Source organism: Betta splendens, chromosome 16, assembly GCF_900634795.4.
Source record: "Betta splendens chromosome 16, fBetSpl5.4, whole genome shotgun sequence".
NCBI lineage: Eukaryota > Metazoa > Chordata > Actinopteri > Anabantiformes > Osphronemidae > Betta > Betta splendens.
The window spans coordinates 21,417,314-21,442,406 of record NC_040896.2 but is presented as its reverse complement, the minus strand read 5'-3'; the positions used below and the strand labels follow the sequence as shown (position 1 = coordinate 21,442,406).

Below are 25,093 nucleotides of genomic sequence, written 5' to 3'. Positions count from 1 at the left end.
CCCGCAGCCTCGCTTTACCTCCTTTGTCAGCAATAAGCTCAAACAAGTTTTTCCTGTACCTGTGGATCAGTGGGACATCAGGCCGTTCTCAGGTCATTCTACAGCATCTCTCCTGAGGTTTGTCACACCTTATTGGCCTGTTTTTAGCATGCAACATCTAATTGTAAAGATTTTGTGTAACTGATTACCAGGCTTAGTTTTCAGTTTAAATGAGACGGAGCTAATCGACCATGTGAACAGACTCTACTGGACTAATCCTGGTTTAAACTACTAAGAGCTCAGACAGAATCAACGCTTCATCCATCTATGGATAAGATGACATGGGATGAAAGCAATATATATCTTCATATTTTTTATTACACCGTATCAAAATGTGGTTTATATGCATCTTTAAATTTGTGCTAATAAAGTACATAACCAACATAAAAGCTTGAAAACAAAGGGACTGAAGACAAAAAGATGTCCCTAAAATAGATAAATTGATGTCTTTCTCTAAATTATAACTAGCTTGTAGGATAATAGTTCAGGGAAAAAAAAACTTTATTGAAAGTGTACATACATTTAATACATGTGCAAATTGTTAAAATGTTTTGAGACAGTTTCCAGGGAGTGTTAAGTGCAGCCTTACGCACTACGCAACCTTCATAAAACACCATTCAAACAGGAAACTATTGCTCCACACTAGTGTTTTTCATTTACAATGTGCCATGAACACATGCAGGACATATGGTAATCTTTGTTGAAGTCATTCCAGTTTCAGTTCGGTTTCCAGGTTTGGCTATTTGCCCCACAGCCAAAGGCGACGAGGATGACTATTCCCAGAGATTCAACAGTGTTGGACACTATTTTGCCTTGGCAACTAAAACAAGCAGCGCTACCAAGGTGAACTGATTGCAATTACATCAAATACATGTAGATTGTTTGGAATGAATGCTGCAAGAAGCTGGAAAAACAAACACATGGTGCTGACAAGTCATCCTTGCATTCATGTTTTCAAAACAATAAGCAATTTCTACATGTAATCCAGGGCGTGTCCCAGCTGGTATGGCTGCCATCTGAGAGCTAACAACGCTACTGCTTTGTGTCATGACTCAGGGATAAAGCAAATACTAGAGTCAACTGGGAAATCGAAAAAATCACCACGTCTGATTTGCTGGAGGGATGTGAACTGATACTGAGCTTGTTCCACCAAATTGTTTTTCATGGGTGAGCTCTGGACACCTGCGTCTTCCCTACAGACAGATGTGGATGTGTTGGCAGGGCATTCTCAGTCATTTCTGTTTAATTAGCTACAGTCTACACAGCTCCAAATATGAGGACAACAGATGGGTCCAGGGTTTGCTTTATTTGTCCTTCATCTTGGTTTCTCCCCTTCTTCCAATGCAGAGTTGCACAGAGAGGAGCCTCCACCCAAATACTGCCAGCCAGAATGTGGAAGCAGTATAGAGTTCAAGGTGACGCCTCACCGGTTAGTTGGATAACAAGACTTCCACTTGTTTCTGACTGGATGAGCAGCAAGCCATTGTGTCTGCCCGCAGTACAGGGCTTGAACTGGACCGGTAGTTTCAGATAATGCTGGGATCTAAAGAGTGGGAAGGAAGAAGGGACAACGTAGAAAATATACAGTTATTTCAATCCAAAACATTGAAAAATGAAATGCAATACATGCACCATCACAAATGTGCACGCTTAATAGACTTAAATTTAGGACTGCACTTTGTGTGGACATGAAAGTTGCGACATGCTGATGTCACCACAAAGGCCAAAATGGATCCACACACGCACACTTTAGCTCTACTTTAAGGATGGGTCAGGTTCAGATTTTGGCAACAGCAGAGATAAAGTTTCATTTCATAGATTGGTGATACTTTAAGTGTAATTTCACATTAATCCTAATAGGGTTATTTTCCACAATACATTTTGTACAAATACACTTTTCCCCTTTTCAATTGTACTAAACTCGTGCCCACTCTGAACACAGTCCCACACAGGCTGACTAGCACAGCACACCTAGTATGTGTGACCTTAAGCCTGTGCCACATATAGTGACCTCATCCTCTGGGTCGCAACATCTCATAGGACAGTGTGAGCATCCATTATAGAAAAAGAAAATCAAACAGACTACAAGTCACATTATAGAGCATATTCTGGCATAAACAGAACAGTTGCATGAGAGAAAACTGTCCAAAAAAAAAAAAAAAAAAATCACAGAAACACTTCTGATTTTCAATAGGGTCTGTTGGCTAATACCTAAAAAAGGGGCAGTGTGCTGTCAGAGACAATGACCATGAGACTCACCTCAGGGTGTATTTAGAATGCTTGATGTGGAAGGGCTCTGTTGGGTTTACAAATGTCAGCTGCAAGTCAATTAGAGAAGCCACACATGAAACATCGAATCCATGCAAAGCAAAGTCACAACTGTTAAGGGTTGTTATTGCACTTAACACTCAGTCATGCAAATTTGTATACACAAGGTGAAATAATGTCGGCACCTTTGGAGAAATATCTATAAATGTAGCTTTAAATCAAGACAATACTTTATATAGTTATGAAGTTTTTTGTTTACTTCAGCAAATACTGAAATTCAGCCTATACATAAGAACATGGCAAGCCTCACCTCATGGAGGTTGGAGGAGTTGTTACGAATGTTGACCTTCAGCGTGCTGGTTTCGCCCACTCGTGTTGCTGGGAAGGTGTACAAGTCCTGTGGAGAGTACACACCTCGCCGCACACCTTCCTCCTGGCTGAGTATACCAATATAGACGAAAACACGTAAACACAACCAGAGAACATTAATTAAATAGTTATAAAACCAGTGCTTATTTCTGGATACTCTTCAAAATTTTTATCTTACAAAATGACGCAAACATTGTTACATCCAACCATCGTCATTATTTTTTAATCTACCTAATCTGAGCTATTCCAACACTGGCTTGGAGGTCTCAGCTATTAGAGGGAGGGTATTAAGGTTTAGTCAAACATGGTTGTACCTAGATTTGACTCCTGAAGCATCAGGTCTCTTTCTGGTCTTGACTGTGGGCTCTGTTTTCACCAGAGAACAGTCTCCCTCCTGAGGTCCTGCCACTGGTCCAGACTTTGATCCCTTTAGACACACACAAAAACCTTTTATTTTCCCAGTCTATACTACAAAACAGCTGGTTACTAGTAATGCAACGAAATATCACGAGTTAAAATAAGATTTTTTTACATTGACAATTAAATATAAAGCACATGTCCCAAATGTGTTCTTAAACCAACATTTATTCAGGTTGCTGTCTATATTTCCTCCTAGTGGGGTGTGTTCCAACAGATTAAAGTGGCACACAGGCTGATCTCAGCAGGAGGCTGTTCCCACCCCCAAAAAAACTCTTGTTTGTTTACTGTGTCAAACTGCAGTCAAGATAGAACCACTACTCATCTCCAAAGGTTATCAGTAATGATTAGGGAAGGAATAAAACAACTAAATGGGTGGGTGGTTATAAGGCAAGTCTGTATTTGGTTATTTCCTTTTCAAACAAACATTATTCCAACACTAAACCACAAACTAAATAATTGACTTTGTTGATCCCCAAGTGGCTGTGGCTTAGATTGGCACTTATCGTATACTGTAGTGTGCATAGTCACTAGAAAGCTTTGTTGCTGCAGATAAAATATAGGCAAAGCCCTTTTAGGCCAAAGGCACAAGTTGAAGTGTCAGCATGGACCAAAGATAATTTCAGATCCTATTCACTGTAAATTTAAGAAAAAGATCTATTACCCAGTAACCTAATATTATTCCCACTGAAAAATACAGTATACATACATATACACTAGTGGCATTACTATTGAAGTAGTCATTAGTCCAAATTAATCTGGCTATTTTTCCACCTATTGAAGTTTATCCCTAATTTTAAGCAAAAATAAACCTTGATATAAAATATATATATATATATATATATATATATATATATATATATTTTTTTTTTTTTAATAAAAATAAAACTTAATGATGTAAACCATTCACTAGACAAAAGCTCCATTAATTCTGTCTCAATTCAAGTTAAATCAGCACAGCTGAAAACAGTCCATACGGTGCCACAGAGCTGGAAGCGAATTCTGGTTTTCTGCTGGGGGTCGGACACTGGGTGGCACTCCAAGTCCCAGAACTGGGCATAATCTCCCCGGTCCCTGGGCAGGAAAGTAATAGGCACCTGAAAAAGATTAAGTATAAATTCACTGTACGTACACGTGAGGATTCATCTGCAGAGCTGAGCAGATGGAAAGAGGGATCATTTTGTTAAACATTAGTTCCTTTGGTGGCCAACAACTCCAGTTCTCATGGTTATTATCAGTTATAAAAGATTCAAGATAAAAAATAATAATAATTATTTATTTGCACACTTCGATCGCTGTGACCATTAAAAAAATGTACGCACAAGATTGTAGGGAGATCAAAAATAAGAATGCTACCACATCTACACTAAGTGTGGCTGATACTGCAAGCTTTGATGTAAATCCGATACCAAGTAAATACTGGACCAGTATCACAGATATCAATACTTTTTTATGCAATTAATAAATCTACACATGCGTCTAATTACTAGCTCAAGTTTCATTATACGTTATTGCATGGATGAAGATAAACCCTTACAGACAGAGGAGGAGTTGTACAGACTGATGGCACCGGTAGGAATATTCTCCGGTGACGTTCTGTGGAGCACCCAATACTGATCAGCCTCTGGCTGAAGGTGCTCCTCTGTCCAGCCACACACTGTGTAGGGGGTGGAGGTGTTGTCTAGAATAGAGAGGAGTTGGACCAGCATCCTCCTCTCAGCTACAGCATGTAGGAGGTCCAGCTCCACCCCCAGAACAGAACCAGCCCTCAGTTTGTCCAGTCTGTTACTGTCTGCTACATGCTGCACCAGCAGACCACAGTGTAAAACACTGGACCCACAGACTCATAGAACATCCTCAGCATGGAGCCGCAGACGGTAAAGGTTAAAGGATCCTGCTCTAAGCCAGTTTATTGTCCAAGTCACTCCAAGGTATTTGTACTCGGTCACCACCTCCACCTCTTTTATAATTTAACATTTTTAAATAGTGAGAGGGGTGACAGCACTCCCAGATTTCCTAAAGTCTATCACCAGCTCTTTAGTTTTACTGATATTTAGAGGTGGTTCTGTCCACACCAGTCCACAAAGCTGTCCAACACTGCCTGGTACTCTGATGGCTCTGTGATGTCACCACCCTGGATACATCCAACAATAGCAGAGAACGTCTGGAGATGACACTCTGACTCTGAGTTGTACCTGAAGTCTGAGGTGTACACATTGAAGAGAAAGGGAGACAGTGCTGCAGACCACAGGGTCAGACACACAGTTCTGCAGGCGGACGTACTGGGGGCAGTTGGTGAGGTAGTCAAGGGGGGCTCCACCTGCATGTCCTTCAGTTTCTCTCCTAGCAGTGCAGGCTGGATGGTGTTAAATGCACTGGAGAAATCAAAGAGCATGATCCTCACTGAGGCACTAGGCTGCAGGTGGTTGTAGGAATGGAGCAGGTGTATCATGGCGTCATCCACTCCTAGATGAGGTTGATAGGCAAACTGGAGGGGGTCGATTGAGGGTATGACCAGAGAACGCAGGGAGTCCAGGATCAGCGTGTCTAAAGTCTTAATGACGTGAGAGGTCAGAGCCACGGGTCTGTAGTCCTTGAGGACTCTGGGACGTGGCGTCTTATTCACTGGCACAATGCATGACTTTTTCCACCCAAGTGGAACCCTCTCGAGCTGCAGGCTCAGGTTGAAGATGTGTTGGAGGATGCCACACAGCTGGGGAGCACAGACTTTTCAGCACCATTGGGTTGATTCCATCAGGTCCTGCAGCCTTTGTTGGATGAAGCTTGTTCAGCTCCTTTCTCACCTGATCTGCAGTGAGTGTGTGTGAGGTGGGGGTGGAGGTGGATGGGCCCTGTGGGTGATGTGAGGGGGGCCCTATCATGAGCAGCAGGGGGTTTAGAGGCCCAACCTGGAAAATGTTAAAGAAGGTATTAAGTTTGTTCGTCCTGTCCACAGACCCCTCAGTCACCTGGCTGCTGGTCTTCCATATTTCCTTGGTGTTGTTGTTCTGAAGTCTGTGTTCCAGTTTCCTCCTGTGAGACTCCTTCCCCTTCCTGATACTGACTGACAGCTCGCTCTGGACACTCCTAGCTGACTCCCTGTCCCCTGACCTGAATGCTAGTCTATCAGTCCATCAAGGTCCTCCCCAAGAGGTTCACAAAGAGCCTCCCAGTCAATGTCTTCAAAGCAGCTCTGCAGGGCAACGCGGTCCTTGTGTGTCCACCTTAACAGTTTTAATGGTGGCAGGCTGCCTTTGAACCTGAGGAGTGTATTGTGGCATCAGATGAATCAAATTCTGATCCGACTTTCCCAGAGGGGGGAGAGCAGCGGAAGAGTAGGCCTCCTTAACATTAGCATACATCAGGTCCAGTGTCTTCACACCTCTGGTGGGACAGCTCACAAACTGGGTAAATGTAGGAAGTGACTTGTCGAGGCTGGTGTGATTAAAGTCACTGGAGATCATAAAGAAAGTGTCAGGATGTCTGGACTGCAGGTTGGAGACAATTGTCTGTATGACGCCACACGCCGCGGCAGTGTTCGCGGAGGGGGGGGGGGGGGGGGGGGGGGGGTGTAAACAGCGATAAGGATAAGGTGGCGCTGAACCAGTCAATGTTAACGCTGGAGTCTGGGATGCCATAAGTACAGAATATATTGATCCTTCTTTTTAGAATGACTTGCTTGAAGTATTAATAAACTTAACTGATAGCAGTGCTTACCTCCATCTTTTCATGGGCTCCCAAAGTTCCTGACACTTTAGAGCATCTGAACGCAGTGTAGGTGGCGCGATAAACATCTTCAGTGTTGTCAACCCCCTGACGGTAGAGAAATCACCACAGCTCAACATAAGTCACTGCCATCACACAATAGTACAAAGACAACATTACAAGTTGAAAGTTGACTGCCAGCCTAAAACTTACATAAACCCTTAAAATAAACCTCACAATAACAGAAATATCAGAGTTGATAAATATACCTTAACATATGGAGGCGCAAATGATGACAGGTACCACCTCACTTCCACTTGCCCATTCTGAACCTGAAGATGAGCCTCTGATGTAGAAGAGACAGTGAATTTAAACATTGTTTATAAAGCGAGCTTTAGCCTTTAATTGAAAGACAAACTTTTTGACATTCAAATACTTTGCACATCCTGGTAAATATTCAGATTTGATCACAACTTATTGTATGCATGCAAATTAGGGGGCAGGAGAAACATCTTGCCACTAGTCACTGTCCCTACCTGAGTTTTCCCCTGAGGGAGTGTTGGGAAACACAATGGTCTTGTTGTTTATCTCCACTATAGCCTGAGATGTATGTGGAGTCTGCAAGAGTTCTGAGGGCCTGGCGGTGGGCCTGACAACAGGCAGCACAGGGGTGGCAGCCTGGGGAGGAAGGGCTGAGAGAGACTTGTCTGCTGGGGCTGCAGACACATCCAGAGCAAGGTCCTGACGAATCTGAACCTTAATAAACTAAACCAATATTTAGAACATAAACACACACACTTAGCTTTCTGTTTATTGGTTTCTCATAATTTTTACCAGCTGTACTATTCATACCTTCTGTTGACCATCACACTCGACATAAATCTGTCCACTCCATGGCAGTATGGAAGGTTTAGTTGCTAGTGAAGGGTTGGGACTGATCAAAATCTGCAGGTGGCACCTTGTTTGACAAAAAGTAAAAATTACTGATCTCCGAGTGCTTTTGACATGTAGTTCTGTTCAGTAAATATTTTAAGACAAATCTGAAATACCAGAGTATTTTAATCTACTAATAACAATCTAAGCCAAGAACTTTCTGAAGTAATTGTAGTTTATAGTCTATAACCCAGTGTGTTCTTACTGAGGCTCAATGACTCCATGCTGAGGGGTGATGGTGAGGCAGTGAGCAGGCCAGGACAAATCAAAGTTCAGTTCTCTGCATGTGTTGTTCCGTATCTGAATCTGACTTGTGTTGACTGCACCACCTACAACACAAAACAAACATGATAACCGTTAACTACACTTATCCCTTGTTTAGAGTTAACTGTTTAACACAAAATGAGCAAGAGAAATATAAAATCAGAGGTCAAAGGGGGACAATAAAGTCTAGAAAGTCATACACTTTTTCAGTTTTGGTTCTACTCACTGATCGTGGGGGCAGGGAGGACAAGCTGTTCTGGATGGATGGTCCAGGACTCAGACTGCTTTTGTAATTGCTGGGGAGCCTGAGTAAGTAAGTAAGTAAGTAACTAACTACTTTTCCACCTTTAAAAAGCGCCAACCTAAATAAACATACATACATATATACATACATACATATATATACATACATACATATACACACACACACACACACACACACACACACACACACACACATACACGTATATACATACGTATATATACATATGCATATATATATATACACATATATACATACGTATATATATATATATATATGTACATGTATATATACGTATATGTATATATACGTATATGTATACACACACACACACACACACACACACACACACACACACACACATATATATATGTACCTATGTACCTTTACAGAGGCTTCTGTCACCCTCAGTGCTGGTCCCTGGGGTCCCTTGACTGGCAGTACATCCAAAGACACATTGCCATTTGTCAAACCACTAGAAATTTACATAAGAAAAATGTATTGAGGTGTTGAGCACAACAGCAGTGTGTATGAACACATGAACAAATTAGATTAATGCATAAGCAGCAAAGACACACACTATGCAAACCTGAAGATTTGCATGGTTTTGTTTGCAGATATTAATCTCCAGCATGTTGGTGGTGATAATAATAATAATAATAATAATAATAATAATAAAACTTACCCATCTGTCTCCAAACAATGAGTAGAAGAGGACAGTGATTTCTCTGTGGGATCTCTCTCCTCACTCTTTGCACTCCCCAGCAATGATACCACAACCTTACTCATGTTTGCGTAGAAGATATGAGCCTCGTTGGGTCGTAGGGGCAGATCGTAGGCTATCGAAAAGATAAGATCAACAATCAGACTATAAAAATAAATAAAAATAAATAAATAAAAAATTAAGGTTGCTTCTGAAATGCACAATAAACAATAGAAAAAGAAAGTGCAGTTTAGTCCAGCAACACTGAGCTGGACAATATGTCATCCCATCTGGTTTAGTGGGATCATTGCTTGGGATGAGTTAGGCTATGTGCAGGCAAGGCAACAATAAACACTTTTATAGTTTGTTCATTTTCAGTATTACTGTTAAAAAGGTGGTTAAAAACAGTAAAAAAAAATAAAAAAAGGAGCTTAATAGTGCAGTTATTGGCAAATGGTCAGTAGTAAATGAGAGCATAATTATAAGCCAAAGAACCTCTGTCAAAGAGGTTGCATCGATACTTACTGTATTACTGGTGCGGTATGTAAATGTATGTAAATTCTGGCTGAGTATTATGCATATATCATGTCTTGGTGGGTTATTATATTATAAGAAATAGGAGAATAGTTTCTTGTACTCTTTTTAAATTAGGCCAATTTGACCGTTTTTCCTTTAAAACAAATATTTAAATCTAACTTTAGCTGGTAGATATTTTTGGTCTTAAAATCACTAATGCAGGATAAGCCTCTTAAGCAGCAGACAAAAGTGAAGTATGAAGGATAAATAGAGCCTTAACTGTATGAAAGGGAATGCAGACAGATTTTTATTTGTGCAAAAAAAAAAAAAAAAAAGGTATCTTACTCTCTGTAATATTTTCCTCTCCAAGAAATTTTTCATTAAAGTCAATGTTTTTCAGTAGACTGTTCTCAGACAAAACCTTGCTTGAAGCTCCTGGTTTGCTTTGTAGCAACCTAAAAAAAAAACAACAACACACAAATCAAGAAAAACAAGTGGTTTCTTGAAAAGGAGCCACCTATTAACTTTGATCAGTATAATTCAGAATCCCAGTATATAGACAATCTGCAGCCAACATCCCAATGAATTTCAAAAGACTAGAGTCAAAATAACTGTTCCCCAGAAGCATGAGATCTTATCACTAACAATAAATGCCAGTAAAAGAATTCTTTGCTTAATTACAAAATAATGTTTTGCAGTCATTAATGTTAGGATGCAAAAATGTAAAGTAGCAACCGAGTGCTACAAACACTTTAAAAGCAGCAGTAAACTCATAAACACAGATGTGAAGTGAAATACATGCACAGCACTGACTTTGTTCAACGAGCCTGAAATGACAAACACAAGTAGTAGGTAATTATCTGCAGCTCGTTATGCAACATCTTTTGTTTTCATGGTCACAGGAGATGCATAACAGTGCTGAAGTTAAATTATGCTGTGCTATTGTTGTGAGAATAATATTCCATTTTATGGTTTGTTACGTTGGTTATTAAAGTTTATTAAAGACTTTTAAAAAGCACCACCTCTAATTTACCAGCCAAACATAAAAATTTTTATATTTTCATTGTTTTTTTTCTTCAATTTTAATTCACAGCAGGTGTTAAAATACACTAACTTAAGTATTTGTCTGTTAAAAAAAACCAAGATAAAATAATCTTTTGAACCATAAATGTATAAATAAAGTTTTATTAGTTTAAAATTGCTCATACACTACAGAGTATACAAGTGTGTAGAGAGTGTAAAAGCACTCAGACTGTATTAAGCCTTAGGGTCTCACCTCCTGTACTGCTGCCTGGACACCTCATCTCCACAGAACAAACAGATAGTAGCCAGCACGGCACTGCCCAACTTACACAGGCCCTGTTCTCTTTGAGTAGACTTCATGAGCACAGTTATCACCTGAAAGTGGTAATCCACAGTTAGGAAAAACTACAGCCATTGGCTTTCACACTACATTCTACACAGGATTTTTATATTTCACCTCTTGTGTCCGTTCCTTGAGTATGAATTGTGATGGTGCAAGGCTGATGACGCGTGCCTCCAAAGCTGAGCGCCTCTGCATATCAGAAAAGGCCACAGCTTTGATGAAGGCTGCTCTTGAGCCAGTGTTTCTCACACACAGACACACTTTGCTGACATGACCAACAGCAATATCGGTCAGCGTCGCCACATAGCCGTCTGTCTGTTTCCTCTGCTCCTCTAGTATGATGTTGCTGGTGCCACCATAGCCTGACAGTGGAATCTGGTGATAGACAGTTGTGGAAACAAAGAAAAAGCAACTGAAAAATGCAAAATGTGGCAAAAGAATTGAAGAAAACCAGGAAACAATATGAAGAGGATGAAAAAGAGAAAAATGCAGAATATTGAGGAAAAATAACAGTCACTTCCTTACAGTGAATTTGACCCCTGGCTGTGAAGGCCGTGCTCCGGACTGTTTGATCTCCAGCTTGGCCAACATGCAGGCCACCCTGGTGGGAGCGAAGAGCAGGTGGACGGTCACATCCTCTTTAGGGCGAATCGATAGCTCCCCATGTCGAGTCAGGCGCTCTTCAGGACTAAACATACTCTGGAGCTGAAACATCACAGGTACAGTATACATTTGGTTAGTAACAAAAGCTGAGATGATACAGAGGTACAGCATTAAACTCCTGTCGAGGGACAACACTGATAGCTATTACCAGGCAGAAAAAAAAACAATTAACCAAATAATGAAATTCAATACAAACAGCTGCAAAATTGAGTACCAGATTTATGTCTACCTGAAAGCAGTCTTGGTCTTGACCCCGAATGAGCAACCGTAGTTGCTGTGTGATACTGGTAGAGTTGTTTCTCAAAACCAATTTCTGTTGGCTGAAAATAAGGAGCAACTGTGGGTTAGTACAAACTAAAGGTCATCTTTAGAGGTAACTCTCGTACACACATTGCTGAACAGTTGATGGTCATTGTGCCAACGTGTGAAACTAAATTTAATTAAAACTTTCTTGGTTTGTGCTTTCACACTGTTTTCTGCAATTTACCTTTCTTCACTTACTGTAAAGAAATTGGGCAAGATGTTAAATTGCATCTAATGAACAACACTCTCTGTAGACCCTCTCTGTCCCCTTTCATTAAAAATACTATTAAAGTCCTTACACAGTAATACGGAACACTGGGCCTTTTGTTTTTTTTTTATCGATTACTTTGCAGTGAATTAATTATACAAGTAACCAAGTAACAGTAAAATTAATGGAAAACTGAAAAACTGCTTACACGGCTCTCCCCAAAGTGACCCCTCCCCAGGCTACAAACTGTTTATTAGAGAGAATTGGGGGGACGTCATTAGCTACACTGTGGGCAAAGGCAGCAGTGGAGGGAATGGCAGATTTTCCAGATTCCTCTGAAGCAACCTCTCCTTTCAGTGTTACCTCATATTGAGGACCTGAAGGCAGCACCAGGATGGTGAGAAGGCTGGAACACAATGACACAGTGCATACAGTCAGATACTCAATAAACATGTGACATGACATATTGATATAATAACACAAAATTAAAAATTAAACCAAGACTTATCATGGCTGAAATTACAGGTATAACTTACAGCAGTTTTTAAAAAATGATCTTAAATCAAACAATTTCTTAAAAATACAGAAGCTTCAGTCTATTGCAAGAACTTAAAATAATTTATCTACCTTTCTCTGCATTTCTTGTTGTACAGTGCTTTAAAGGAGACAAAAATTTCCTGTTCTTCACCAACAGTCAGGAACAGTTCAGAAGGTGTCACAGAAAAACAGTCCACACCATGAGTGGTCTGTGGGCAAATGGAAGACAGAACATAAATAAAAAAACAGGGCCAAAGTGGGGCCAAAACAGCAAGTTAACAGTAAACAGGTGAGGAAATGAAAACGAAAACGAGTGCCAGGGGAGTAAAAGAAATTCAAAAAAGTAGTAGGAAAAAGGAAAAAAACCAAACCTAGTGCAGATCCAAAATGCCACAATGCTTAAACAAAACCCATATAATAAGAAAAGTAAAGGTCAAGATTACCTTGAGATTTAGCTGCACATCAATGTTTCCAGCATTTTTTAATGGCAGTGCTTGTTGACTACATTTACCAGGTGGAGCAGACAGACTCACAGTCTAAACAAAACAAGCAAAAAAAAACCCTCTCTAAGACATAGCTTGGATAATATGTACTGTATGAGCACCTGCCTACATACAAATCTTTGGTGGTTTGACTGACATACTCTGTTTCTCATGAAAACATATATAAGTATCCTGACCAATTGTTGTTACTACCTGCAGGTCTTTAGGAGCATGGACCCTTGCGATTCCAGACCTGGCCCTAAGGGGAATACTCCTGATTACATGGCTTGGACCAGGAGAATCCACTTCAATGTCCACCCGAGCATTGTACTCATCGGCTGAAACAAGCTCTCCTGCTAGGCACATGGATTTGAGGTTAGCAGAAAAACTGGGTGTGCTTCTATTATGTGGAAGAATTTAATGTAATGACTTTAGCCTAAGTTATGTATTTAATGCAATGTAAATAATCAAATCAAGGTCGATTACCTGAAAAGCCTGTGTACTTCTGAGGGGCCTTGAAATGTACCCATATGATGAAACCTTCTGAATTCTGAAATCAAATCAAACAATGAAATAGTTTAATCATATTCTAGACTAAATGATGGTGATTTAAAAACATTTATTTATCTGGAAGCTAACCTCTTCATAACTTGCATGCATTACATGATTCACCACTGAGGAAGAAGGTGCCGGGGTTGTGTGTCCAGCCTGCTTCGTTCCCTCAGCTGTAATAGCAATGGGGTGTTTGGAAAAAGTAAAGCATGGCCACGCTGTTGCATTCTGAAAGATAATAGTGTGAGAGAATGTGAAACACTCAAATTTACAACTTACTGGCCCTAATCCTGGGCTTTTTGTAGCTTTGTTAAAAGCATAAGAACAATAAGAAAATTGCAGCTTCTAGCTTTTGCGAGCCACTGGAGGTTTCTTTCTGATGTTTGTAAATGTATAGACATGCTGTGGTGACTTACTGCACTGATGACCAGACGGATGGGTACTGTGGCGTGTGTCCTGTTGATCAGTTTTAGAGGAAGACATTTGGTACTGCCTCCTGGAAGATCTCCAAACTCTAAACAGCCAGATTTGCCTACTTCAACCTGATAAAGCAACTATATTTTAGATGCAAGTTTTTTTTTAATGCAAAAACATCTGTGACCCTAAACTGAAAGTCCTCACTTCTATTACAGGATTCTCTGCTATGGCAACAAGCAACACCTTCTTGATGAACACGTTAGCACGAGCAGCCACCTCTGTCTCAGCAGACGCAGGCCAAGAGCAAACACTGAGGACACACTGGTAGACGCCGGGCTGTGGAGGTATGAACAACACCTTCTGCTCCTCTGTACTCTTCGGTCCAATGATTGTTTTGTTCTTAACTATCAGACACTGATACGGGAAGCTTTCCACCTGCAGGGGAGAGCAAATGAATACAAAAATATATATTAAAAGACGCTTTAGTACATTTGCTTTCAACTAATCTGTATTAAAAACTCACTTTCTCTCCATCAATGGCCATGTTGGTGGCAGTGATTGACACTTGCTGCCACCTTTCAGAGGGGTTGAAGATGCTGAGCGAGGTCTGTGATGCAATGCCTATGCAGCAAGCATGGGGGAATCGGAGCTCCTCTGGCACAACCACTTGGCCTGAAAATGACAGAAATGTGCATAACTGGTTGAGGGAAATGCTGCTTTGTCATGCAGATGAATAGGCAAGTAATGTTCCTATTGGTGATGAAGGTAGTGGGGTGTAAAGGCCTGAAAATTACAAATTCAGAACTGAATTGCTTTTTGCCTTTTGTGCTGTGTACAACAATATAACATGTCTGTACTTCACAGCAGGTTTAAATACATGACTAGTTAATCGATGAATAATACAACACAATATTCTAAATGTTGTACCTGTGTATTTTACATCAAGATGTAAAATACAACTATGAATAAAAGTGAAGACATTGCTACCTTTCAGTTCTTCAAGACCACCTGCTAACAGTGGCTCTGCTCCATAAGGATTATAAAGTTTGCCCATCATTTCGAAGTCCTGTTGGATGTGATGGGGTCTAGGGGGGTGATGAGAAACAGGAGCTCCAGACATTCCTACAGGCCTCAATGCAGGATGTAAGTTTCTCATTGTTAGATTATTGTTTGGTATCCCTGAAAGTTAAAAATAGAGTTAAACAAACAAGTGGCTTCCACAACATTAAGCAGCATGTTGATATGTGTTTCAAAGAGGAAAAATAGCATCATACCTGTAGAGGGCACAGTGTAGACACCATTTCCTGCCGCTGCATGAAAAGCACTGGGATGTAATGGAGCTTCAGATGCCAAATATGGCTGAGCCAGTTGGGAGCTGAACAGAGGGTGTCCACTGAGGACAGACGGCACGTCTTCTTGGCGGGCAATCAAACCAGCACACTGGGGCTTAAAGCTGGGCATCGGCACATAGTGAAGTCCCTCTGCTGAGTAGGACGCTGGTATGCCAAGGCCACCAGCATACACCGACGATGGGACTGAGCTGGAAGCTCCCCACTGCTGAGGGTTCTGAGGAGCAGCAGTCTGCTGAATGTTCAGATTGCTACAATAGCCCGAGTCAACTTTAGAGAGCTGTTTTACATTAGACTCTGAGAGAGGCTGGTGGGCTCTGCAACCTGCTGAAAAGTCACTAGATTTGTCCCTTGGACAGAAGTAATTGCATTCACTCTGACTGCGACTACAGCTCAGAGCAGGAGCACTGCATGAGGGCTCCAGGCTTTTACATTGCTGTGCTGGTAGTGGATCCAGACTTTTTGAATGTAGAGGTTGCACCTGGTCCAGGTTTTTAGCCAGGGCAAGAGCATTCGGGTTTGGCTGTGTATCAGATTCTACAGGTGGAGTTGGACTGAATCTGATGATGGTGGTGCTTAATGCCATGGAACAATTGCTCTGTATCAAAAAAATAGTTTGAATCAACGCAGTTATATTTAACGACTAGAAATCAACTTTCTGATACATTTTGGTTAAAGAAATCACCTGCCACTCAAAATAGGGCTCACTATTTCCTATTAAGGTTTGTCTACGAAAACATTTGCATCACTGTTTTAACGGTTTCCTGCTGAATTTTCAGCACTTCCAAAAAAAAAGTCAATGCATGCAACAATCTCAGCTATGGTAAGAGCCAGTTTAAAGTTGGAACACTTCAATACCTTGTGACAAGTGTTATCACATTAAGCATATAACTAACTTTGTGTGAATGACCAGACTATATTTTATATTACCTTTTGTCTCTCAGGTGTTGGTATGACAGCACCATCATTCACTGAGATGTATGTGAGCCTGCTGAGACTAGGACTGGAGCAGGTAGACTGAGGAGACGTGTCAGGACTTGGACATTTGTTTGCAAGAGCTCTACCAGATGGAGGAGGTGAAGCCACACTGACAAAACAAGACAGACACCTTCATATTCTGAACCAATCTCAATCTATTACTTGGCTTCCTTCAACCAGTGGCAATTTGCAACATCACTTACATTCAGTTAAACTAGTTTTGTATATTATAAATAATTAAAATTAAAATAAATTATTAATTAAATTTAAGAACAAATAACTAATTTTTGTATCTAATACAGTCTCTGAGACTACATTTGATACTATACCTATGGGCACTGGGAATTGAGGTCTGACTTGGAGAGGAGTGAGTGAGTGGCGAGGTGGACGGTCTGAAGTTATATAGAGTCTCCTCCGCACACATCTCTGAAAAACCTTTTGGCTGCTCTGAGAAACAAATGTTAATACAGTCTCATAATGTGAATAATAATAAAAATAATGTTAATACATGGTTAAATCTAAAGCCATTCTCTGGTTTATACTAACCACAAGGAGGATCTGGTGGCGGCTGTGGAGAAGGCATGTCCCTGGATGATGATTTCTTCCCTGTAGAATTAATGGGTATGTCCTGACTCTGGGGCCCAGTGCTCCTCATCTTCTGAGTCAAGGCTGAGGAAACCTTTGTCTGGCTCGAGGAAGTTCTTGGCAAGTTAGATGAGGCTTTATCACCAGTTTGATTATTGAAAGATGACATATTGTTGGATGAACGCAAGTTTATTTGTTCTGGCTTGACTTCATTATCTGAAGCTGTCCTGCGTGAGGAACTGCAAGTATTTGAAGAAGAAGTTGCATTGATATCTGGAGGAGATTTGGAGGACTGCACCGAGCCCACAAGTCTTCTTGCAGAACTTGTGGATTTAATGGGAATAGAGCTTCTTCTTGATTCATTCCTATGAGCTGCTAATGAAATATTTGAAATGGACAATTTAGATGAACTCGTGTTCAATGCGATTTCTCCTTTGTCCTCATTTTGTGTACTTGTGGGCATCTTTTTAATCTCAGTTGTCACTTGGTGAGTTGAGCTCCCTTGGTCCTTAGAGTTTCCTGCATGAGAGCTTCTACTTAGGTTATCAGCCCAGCCAGTCAGGTCAAAGGTGGTATGTGCCACAGAGGGATCACTGCTATCAGACATATCAGTCTTTTTCAGGTATTTCTCCATGTCAAAGGCACTAAGCTCTCCAGAACAGGCACTTCTCTGCATTGTGTCCAACATGAAGTCCTGATCTGGCTGAGAGAATACCTATGTAGAGACAACAGAAAAAAGATTTAGTTAAGTCTTACTCAAGCACAACAAAGCAGTAAAGAGGGACTTACATGTTCTTCTTTGCTGGTAACTGCAGGTCCAAGAGGTGCAGATTGTTTCCTTGCTTTACGCTTCTTTGAGAGCTCCATGATCATTTGAGCTAGCTGTGATGGGTCAGTGCTGATGGATGCATCTGCAATGGCAGAAGCAATTGTGCTGATGCTGAGCATCAGATGACTATTGTTGTCAGGAGATATACAGCTTTGGTTGCCCAAGCTTGATCCAGGAAAAGAGCCACCACTGTTACCTCCAAGAGTAGAGCCCTGTAGAGAGATAGGTTTTTTTTAGAATATTAAAAAAAGGTTGTAACATACTAGGTAATTATACTTTAATATATTAAAATATTAATACATAAAAAACACACCTGTACATTTTCTTCACAGTGTTCCAGATCAGTATTTCCGTTTTGTGACATCTTTTCACCTGGAGCCTCAAGAGTCTTGTCTAAGTCCTCTGCGAGATGAGGATTATGAGCAACAGACAAAGTATGGGTGCACTGTTTGAGGTTTTAGCCATAGCAATACTGTAAACATACCTGGATTCAGTGTTTTGTCTGTTTCCCTGAGTTCCATGGTTTCACTGTGAGGAGAACTGTCGGTAGCTGAGAACTCTGAGGGGTGAATCAGGGCAAATGGTTCCCTCTTCTCTGGCGATGTAATGATGTAGCCAAAGGATGGCTAGAGAAAAATAACAAACATAAATGCATATTGGAATTTCCTTTGCAGAGGCACTCTAAAGGCAAGTGATCCTGAAAGTATGTCCTGTGATTGTTTTAATGTGCAGCATTTTGGGCAACTTTTATCAGTTTTAAATTAGCATACAAATAAAGATGATGATTGATGATGATTTTGACAACTGACACGGGAACATTCAAAGTCTTACCCGTTTAACTGCATCCACATCATCAGTGCAGCCCAGACGGCCCAGGGCCTCGGAGCGCTGGCTAAAGAACTCCCCTAAAGACAATCGCAGGTAGCTTTGGTTGTCCCGCTGAAATTCTGAGGAGACCTGAGAAGCCCTCATCAGAATGTGGCTACTGGAGGGGACCTTCCATGAGGTGTCACTTTGAAAGGTGCAGTTGCTGCTCGCTGGCTCAATCTTTTCCTCCTGTTCAAACAGTAAAAAATAAACCACAAAAACATGCATCTCACATTTGACGTGACAACCTAAAAGAATGGTTATAAATATACAAAAAATATAATTTAATTATTCATATTAAAAATATGGGATATGAAAAAAAGGGCAGCACATGTCTTTAATTTATACCTGCATAAACTGGTGCTCTTTTTCAAACTCCTCCTGATCTTTAACAATCTTTTCCAAAGCATCATCTGTAAGAAAGGATAAAAACATCAGAAAAGCCAACACACAGTGTTGCAAGATAGTTGTAGACATGCTACTTACTAGCAGGAACAAAGTCCTCCATCTCAAAGTGGCCAGGCTCTTCTGATGTTTTCTCATCAACCTCTTTCTTAAATAATGAGTAATACGCCAGGTCTGTCACCCACTGCCCTTGTTCATCCTGGTATACCACACTGTGAGTGGCTCCTACAAAGACAAACGCATTATGCACAGAAATGTATTAAGTTTGAGCATGCCATACCAACTCAATAAACTTCTGGCCCTAAAACCTAATAAAAAAAAGCCTACCTTGTTGAAACTCAAGCTCCATGTTGTCTGGGCAATGGTTCCAGCCATCATCAGAATCTTCTTGGTCCTGGGTGAAGCTCTGGGAGAAGTACTTGGGTTCCAGTGATGTGGAAAGAGGATATTTGTCATCCTCACTAGTATTGCCAGAATCCTCTGCAGCAGTCACATTTCTACAGGATCCTCTCCTTAAGTCCAATGAGGGCCTGGCACCATCAGGTTCATCTACTTCATCATCAACATCATCACATTCTTGGAGTAGCATCTGAGAAAAGGCAGGTTGGCAAAAGGGCAGAGCTGCATAACTTATAAAAGTTATTATCAACCGTCCAAACCTTAGTAGATTAGTATAAAACTTTGTTTTTTTGCAAAGTCCTAATTTTTATTCATATATCTGAAAATGGTAGATGCTTCTCTGAATGCCTTGAATCTAAGAATTAGAAAGGTTTTCTATGAACTAGCTCCACTCCTAAAACTGATTACATCAGAACAATATTATAACAAACCGCCAAAGGTAAATATTCGTTTCTGTTTGATCCCTCAGAAGTACTTACTTTCCAACTGTGCAATGTTTGTGCAAAGTCCATCTTACACTCACCTAGTGATGTAAATGGATGTCAATACCTACCTTAGATGATAGGTAATAAAAGACATTCCAAAATAATGGTGTAAATGGTCCCAGTATAAGACAGAAACCTTTACACCAGATTTAATTTTAAAATGTGCCATTCTATAGCAAAAGCTATTATAAGACCTGACAACTGTGTTCCCTGCATATGATCCACGCCCTCACTGGAGTAGCAGTTGGCAGCCACACATGGGGCGCTCAGGGAGGTAGTGTGAAGTGTCTTCCCCAAGAACACACCTGGTTGGATCAGCTGGGTTTGAACTAGCGACCTTCATTTCCCACCACCTTGTTTACCTACCTTATTTACAAAGGCAGCATAGCGTATCAAACAAGTAAAATTCATCAGGTTGTTTTTTTAAGTTACATCTAGTTACGAAAGTTTTGCATGTTTACTAACCAGTCTCTCCTGATGGTCCAGGATCATGCTTCGGTTCACAGGAGTTCCCAGCGATGCCCCTACAGAGGAGCTGTCCTTGCCTGTTCCTACAGGAGCCACACGGTCGCCCATCTGGAAACACACATCAAAATTATCCCCAAAGGGTCTGTACCTCAGTACAGGTAATGAGCAATGAAACCTCTTTTGCTTCACTTAATGCTATAATTTTAAGTATTTTTAGATACACTTTTTTGTGTTTGTTAATGAGCCTCACCTCAATATGTCTGGAAACGCTGTTCTTTCCATGCCCTTCCAAATTCAGATCACCATTCTCATCCTCACCCTCAGCACTGCTACCCACAATCCCTAGCCCACGCAGGACATCATAAGTAGTCTGGACATTAGCTGTTGGAAGGGGGATTGTCGATACTCCCCCATCATTTCCACTTTCCTCACTCCCACTGCTTCCATCTCCACCTCCACCATCCCCTACAAAATGAACAATAACAAAGCAAGCGATAAGCGGTTTCCAGTGAATGACAAGGTTTACATATATAAGTGAAGAAAGCTGGATACCGCTAGAGAAACAAAAAGAAAAAAGAAGAATAAATCAGAAAGCAAAGGACATGAGACCTGCAACAGGAGGGTTGATGACTTGTCCCTCAGCAGATCGTCTGTGTTCAATACCAGACGCTGATGGCCCGCCACGACCACTGAGGGACTCATCGTCAGAACTGCCTCCCTCTAAACCAGGCCTGAAACTGGGGCGGTTGTTCTCTCCAACCTGTACCAACAAGTATTATACAAAAGAATACTTTATAAAACATATACTTGAAGGGGAAAATCATTAGCACCCATGAGGCTGTGGACATGTACCTAGAATTCATCAAAACAACTTTTTTAAATGCATCTTAAATATCATAAAACAAACTAAAAAAGGAACAAAACAACTGACTAGTTGCCTTGAGGTGCTTGGTAGCAGCCGCATCCTGGTAGCACTGCTGTTCTTCCTGGCAGACTCCAGCTCATCGTCTGTGTCTTCATCACTAGCAGGACAGGAATCCATACCTGTTGCAGCCAGACGTACGTCAGGCATCTGGAAGTGCTCCTGAAGTGATAGTACACATAATACAGTAAAGTTTATTAGAAATTATTCATTCTTCATGTTATAATTACAAAACAAAAAAATAATTCGATACAAGATTTACCATATAATAGTAATCAGGATTGATGAATTGTTGAAAATAAATATTAATTTAAACAACTTTTTTACCGCGGTCAAATGAGAAATGTTAAAATAAAGTTGAAATAATGTCAGTTATTTTTGTGACGTTGATGCGACATTGAAACAACATTGAATGCCGATGGTTGTAAAAAGGTTAAAAAAAAATTAAATTAACGTTGAAATGATGTCAGTAGTTTTGGTGACGTTGATGCAACATCGAAACAACATTTGATCAATGCTTGATCAATGTTGCCCCACCAACGTTGATTCACCTTTCAAAATAAACACATAATCCAATGCTCATTCAACCAAAAGTATGATGTTGATTCAACTATGATTCAACGTTGAAATGCCTGCTGGGCTGTCTACCCTACAAACTGTTTTTAAATAAAAAGACGCTATACAAACTTTTTAAGGTCATTAAATAAATAAGCAAAGCCCAGTCTAGTCTTTTAATTAAAATCTAAATGTTTGTTATGTTATGTGTATTAGGTACTTCACAAAGTATTATGAGTAATTTAATAATAATAATAATAATAATAATAATAATAATAATAATAATAATAATAATAATAATAATAATAATAATAATAATAATAATAATAATAATAATAATAATAATAATAAACAGCGGCAGCAACAAGTCCTAACCTGATTGTAGTCATCGATGAACTGGTACCTATACAGTTCTGGCTCTGCTGCACTGGAGTTTGATAGATCATCAAAAGTAGCAGGCAGTCCCTATGAACAATTAGTCAGATTAGAGTAGAAAAAAGAATTACTTTAATATTTTTATGGCTTGCTAATGCTGGAGGTGGGGTGGTAGTGGCTGTTACTCTTATAGCAGCAGGAATCTCCTGGCCCTCCACTTGACCTCTCTGCATGGCAGGAGGGACCAGCTTATTGAAGTACAGCTCTAATTCGTCATCAGGCAGGTTGTTCAAATCAATGTCATCATCTAGGAACCAAAAACACAATTACTATGAGCAATGCACGTAATGGCTATCTACAAAAAAAACAACAAACTAATCACATAATAACTGACCACTGAAATCACAAAGACAAGTCAGACCTGTGATATCGCTGTTAATGCTGTCCACACACATGAGCTGCTCATTTGCCAAGAAGCTTGAATTACTGCCACTGAAATGGTCACTGTCCATTCCCTCACTCTGCACACTGTCTTCTACAGCAGTAGCTGGAAAGGACTGAACAAAAGGTGGTGTTTATTAACTTGTATTTGAGAAAAGATATATTAGAAAAAAAACAATAGTTAAAAAGTAACCTGCACATTAACATTTGATAAAAACAGTTTAATGCTGCAGACACTTGTCAGCCTTCTGGATTATATGATCTAAAGGTGTAGCAGAATGTAACATGGAATCCTATGCATCTGTAAGTATATTACCTTTGCATCTTCATCCTTATGTCCAAACTTGGCAAATGTTAGAAGTCCAGTTGATAAATCTGTTAGAAGTTACCAAAAAATAGTTTCTATATAACAGAAAGTCAGGTGTTTGTATATTTGGTGTAAGATGAAAGTGATTTAAGCATTTAATACTTAAAGGGCAGAGCAATACTACCTTTAAAGCTAGACAGAAGCAGGTGCTTTTACCTGTTCCTAGTTCTGTGGGTCTACCATGACCAGAGCCCGTCTGTGTGGGAGGCAGCCCAAGCAAGGAGTCATAGTTTTGAGATGCACTCTCATCCAGATTAATTTTCACCAGCATGTTTGATAGTCGGTGGGCTGCAATAAAATCATCTGCATTGTCCCTGTGATGAAGGTCGTGTAAAAATTAGAGAAAAAACACTATTTGTTAATTATGATGCAACAAAAATATTTTAACATGTATATATAACTCTTACATATCATCTTTAAAGCTTAGGGCAAACTTCTGTTCCGCCACAGACGACTGTGTGTTGGCGGGCTGCACTTCTTTACCCTCAACATAAGATGCTTCAACAGGATCTCCTCTGTAAAGCACAAAGTGCACATTACTTAAAGAGAACTAATGGCCAGCATACTAAACAGATGATTAGATATATTGTCCTGTTTGGTGCTCCAGAAATAAAATGTCAAATTGTCTGCACTTGTGTAGTGATTTTCTACCCCATCGGTACTAAAAGTGCTATCACAATGCTTCTTTAAGCAATTTGATAGTGCTTTTAGAAGAATTAACCCATTCACATACACAGTCCCACACCAGGGGCAATTTGGGGTTTAGTGTCTTGCCCAAGGAGACATTGGCACATGAGTTAGGGGAGCCAGGAACCATCAAGCCTATGACTGCTGGGTGACTGTTCATTCTTAATTAAGCCAGTGAATCTTGCCCAGTTGTTTGCTGAACATCGTCAACATTGTTACAAAAGAAACTTCAAAAGCAACCACTAATCCTTCACAAGGAGCTGCAAGTGCAACTCATGTAGCATAACCTACAGTATGCAACCACCATGTTAATGACATACATAAATAATTAGATTAATATATTAATATCTAAATTTTAGAAAAAATAATGTATTCATATCACATCTGTCCAAAGCAGCAACAAGCTCCCACCTGTTGTCAGACGCAGGTCTAATTTTAGCCACAGTAGAGGCAGCCACTGGCAGTCCTGGGCCTGAACCCAATGTCACATTCCCCAGTGTTGTGCGACCACTGGTGCTGTCCATAGACTTGCAGAGGAAACTGGGGAAGGCTTCATCTTCTAACTTGTAAAAACTGTCTGCCATGTCTTTGGATGAAGAAGGGTGAGAGCCAAATGTGGCCTGGCTTCACTTCAGGGGAAGCCCATTTACGATGACTGCGTAAAAAAAGAGACCAGGAACCACAACTCAAAGTGCATCCAACAACTTATGCACGTTATATTGCACAATCGTAAAATTGATCTCACAATTAGGACAGATAGTAACAGCGGGTAGTCCAATCAGAGCACACATAAATACTTTGACATTTAATATATTTTACGTAGTGTTTGACTATGTTACATAACACGTTGCGTGTGTTTTGCTAGATCAATTAGTTAACGGTAATGTTAATTGCACTACGCGAACCCATCTGTAACTTTAGCAAACCTGACGTTAGCTCCTTGCTAAAAACAAGCATCTTTCTCGGACTAACTGTAAGTTAAAATACTTCAGTTTTCATTCATAAAGTGTCGCAGGAACAGTTGTTACAAACGGCACACACTTCTTACATTAAGCAGTTAGTGAATGCTAGCTAGCCCTGCTAACACCGCCCAGCCCCGATCAATTCAACAAGTGAATTAGCTAACGTTCAATCAGAACGTTAATTTCAATTAGTACTTTACCGCGGTTCAAAAGTCGTTGTTTGTCCAGCTCGTTTTCCCTCTTTTGAGTATAACGTGCAGTTTTCATGCCATAATTCAGCTCCAAAAGTCAGCTTCTAACACAAGCTGCAAAGTATTAATGCTTGAAACTCAGCATATCAAACAAACCGTAGTTGTGAGGAGCGGGCAGCGCCCGGGAACAACAGGAAGCCCGCGTGCGTCAGTGAGGGCGGGGC

At 40.4% G+C, this 25,093-nt stretch overlaps 1 protein-coding gene across 6 annotated transcripts; it reads right to left on the bottom strand.

Annotated features, from left to right (window-relative positions):
- Positions 1 to 522: 522 nt before the first annotated feature.
- Positions 523 to 25,093, bottom strand: cep192 (centrosomal protein 192). Of its 6 annotated transcripts, none has more exons than XM_055503211.1 (51): positions 25,026 to 25,093; positions 24,128 to 24,371; positions 23,437 to 23,544; positions 23,186 to 23,343; positions 22,979 to 23,037; positions 22,643 to 22,778; positions 22,407 to 22,528; positions 22,222 to 22,311; positions 21,301 to 21,453; positions 20,979 to 21,129; positions 20,620 to 20,834; positions 20,367 to 20,477; positions 19,345 to 19,606; positions 19,099 to 19,242; positions 18,961 to 19,025; positions 18,577 to 18,801; positions 18,230 to 18,371; positions 18,059 to 18,147; positions 17,706 to 17,957; positions 16,878 to 17,631; positions 16,661 to 16,778; positions 16,284 to 16,440; positions 15,279 to 15,951; positions 14,992 to 15,183; positions 14,528 to 14,676; positions 14,209 to 14,439; positions 14,004 to 14,129; positions 13,675 to 13,815; positions 13,522 to 13,585; positions 13,249 to 13,391; positions 12,997 to 13,089; positions 12,644 to 12,762; positions 12,225 to 12,422; positions 11,735 to 11,825; positions 11,368 to 11,547; positions 10,957 to 11,217; positions 10,753 to 10,874; positions 9,822 to 9,931; positions 8,943 to 9,096; positions 8,642 to 8,732; positions 8,222 to 8,300; positions 7,937 to 8,060; positions 7,651 to 7,756; positions 7,335 to 7,563; positions 7,068 to 7,144; positions 6,811 to 6,906; positions 4,071 to 4,190; positions 2,991 to 3,103; positions 2,618 to 2,744; positions 2,299 to 2,357; positions 523 to 1,582 (listed from the first exon to the last, which is right to left on the bottom strand). In XM_055503211.1, exons 2-51 carry the CDS (start codon positions 24,298 to 24,300, stop codon positions 1,450 to 1,452), a joined length of 8,085 nt encoding a protein of 2,694 aa, XP_055359186.1. In that variant the 5' UTR covers positions 24,301 to 24,371; positions 25,026 to 25,093; the 3' UTR covers positions 523 to 1,449. The 6 variants fall into 6 exon arrangements, 5 of the variants coding, with proteins under 5 accessions (XP_055359186.1, XP_055359185.1, XP_028985028.1 ...); XM_055503210.1 differs by having other exon boundaries at positions 24,879 to 25,072; XM_029129195.3 differs by having other exon boundaries at positions 13,249 to 13,388; positions 24,879 to 25,071.

What these genes read in the sequence shown, in the direction of transcription:
- cep192 (XM_055503211.1), bottom strand. Translation starts at nt 24,300, where the DNA reads ATGGCAGACAGTTTTTACAAGTTAGAAGATGAAGCCTTCCCCAGTTTC. An exon ending in ATGTGGATGCAGTTAAACGG is followed by an intron (nt 18,372 to 18,576) that starts GTAAGACTTTGA and finishes ATTTTTCTCTAG; the next exon opens with CCATCCTTTGGCTACATCAT. An exon ending in GCCACCAGATCCTCCTTGTG is followed by an intron (nt 16,779 to 16,877) that starts GTTAGTATAAAC and finishes TTTGTTTCTCAG; the next exon opens with AGCAGCCAAAAGGTTTTTCA.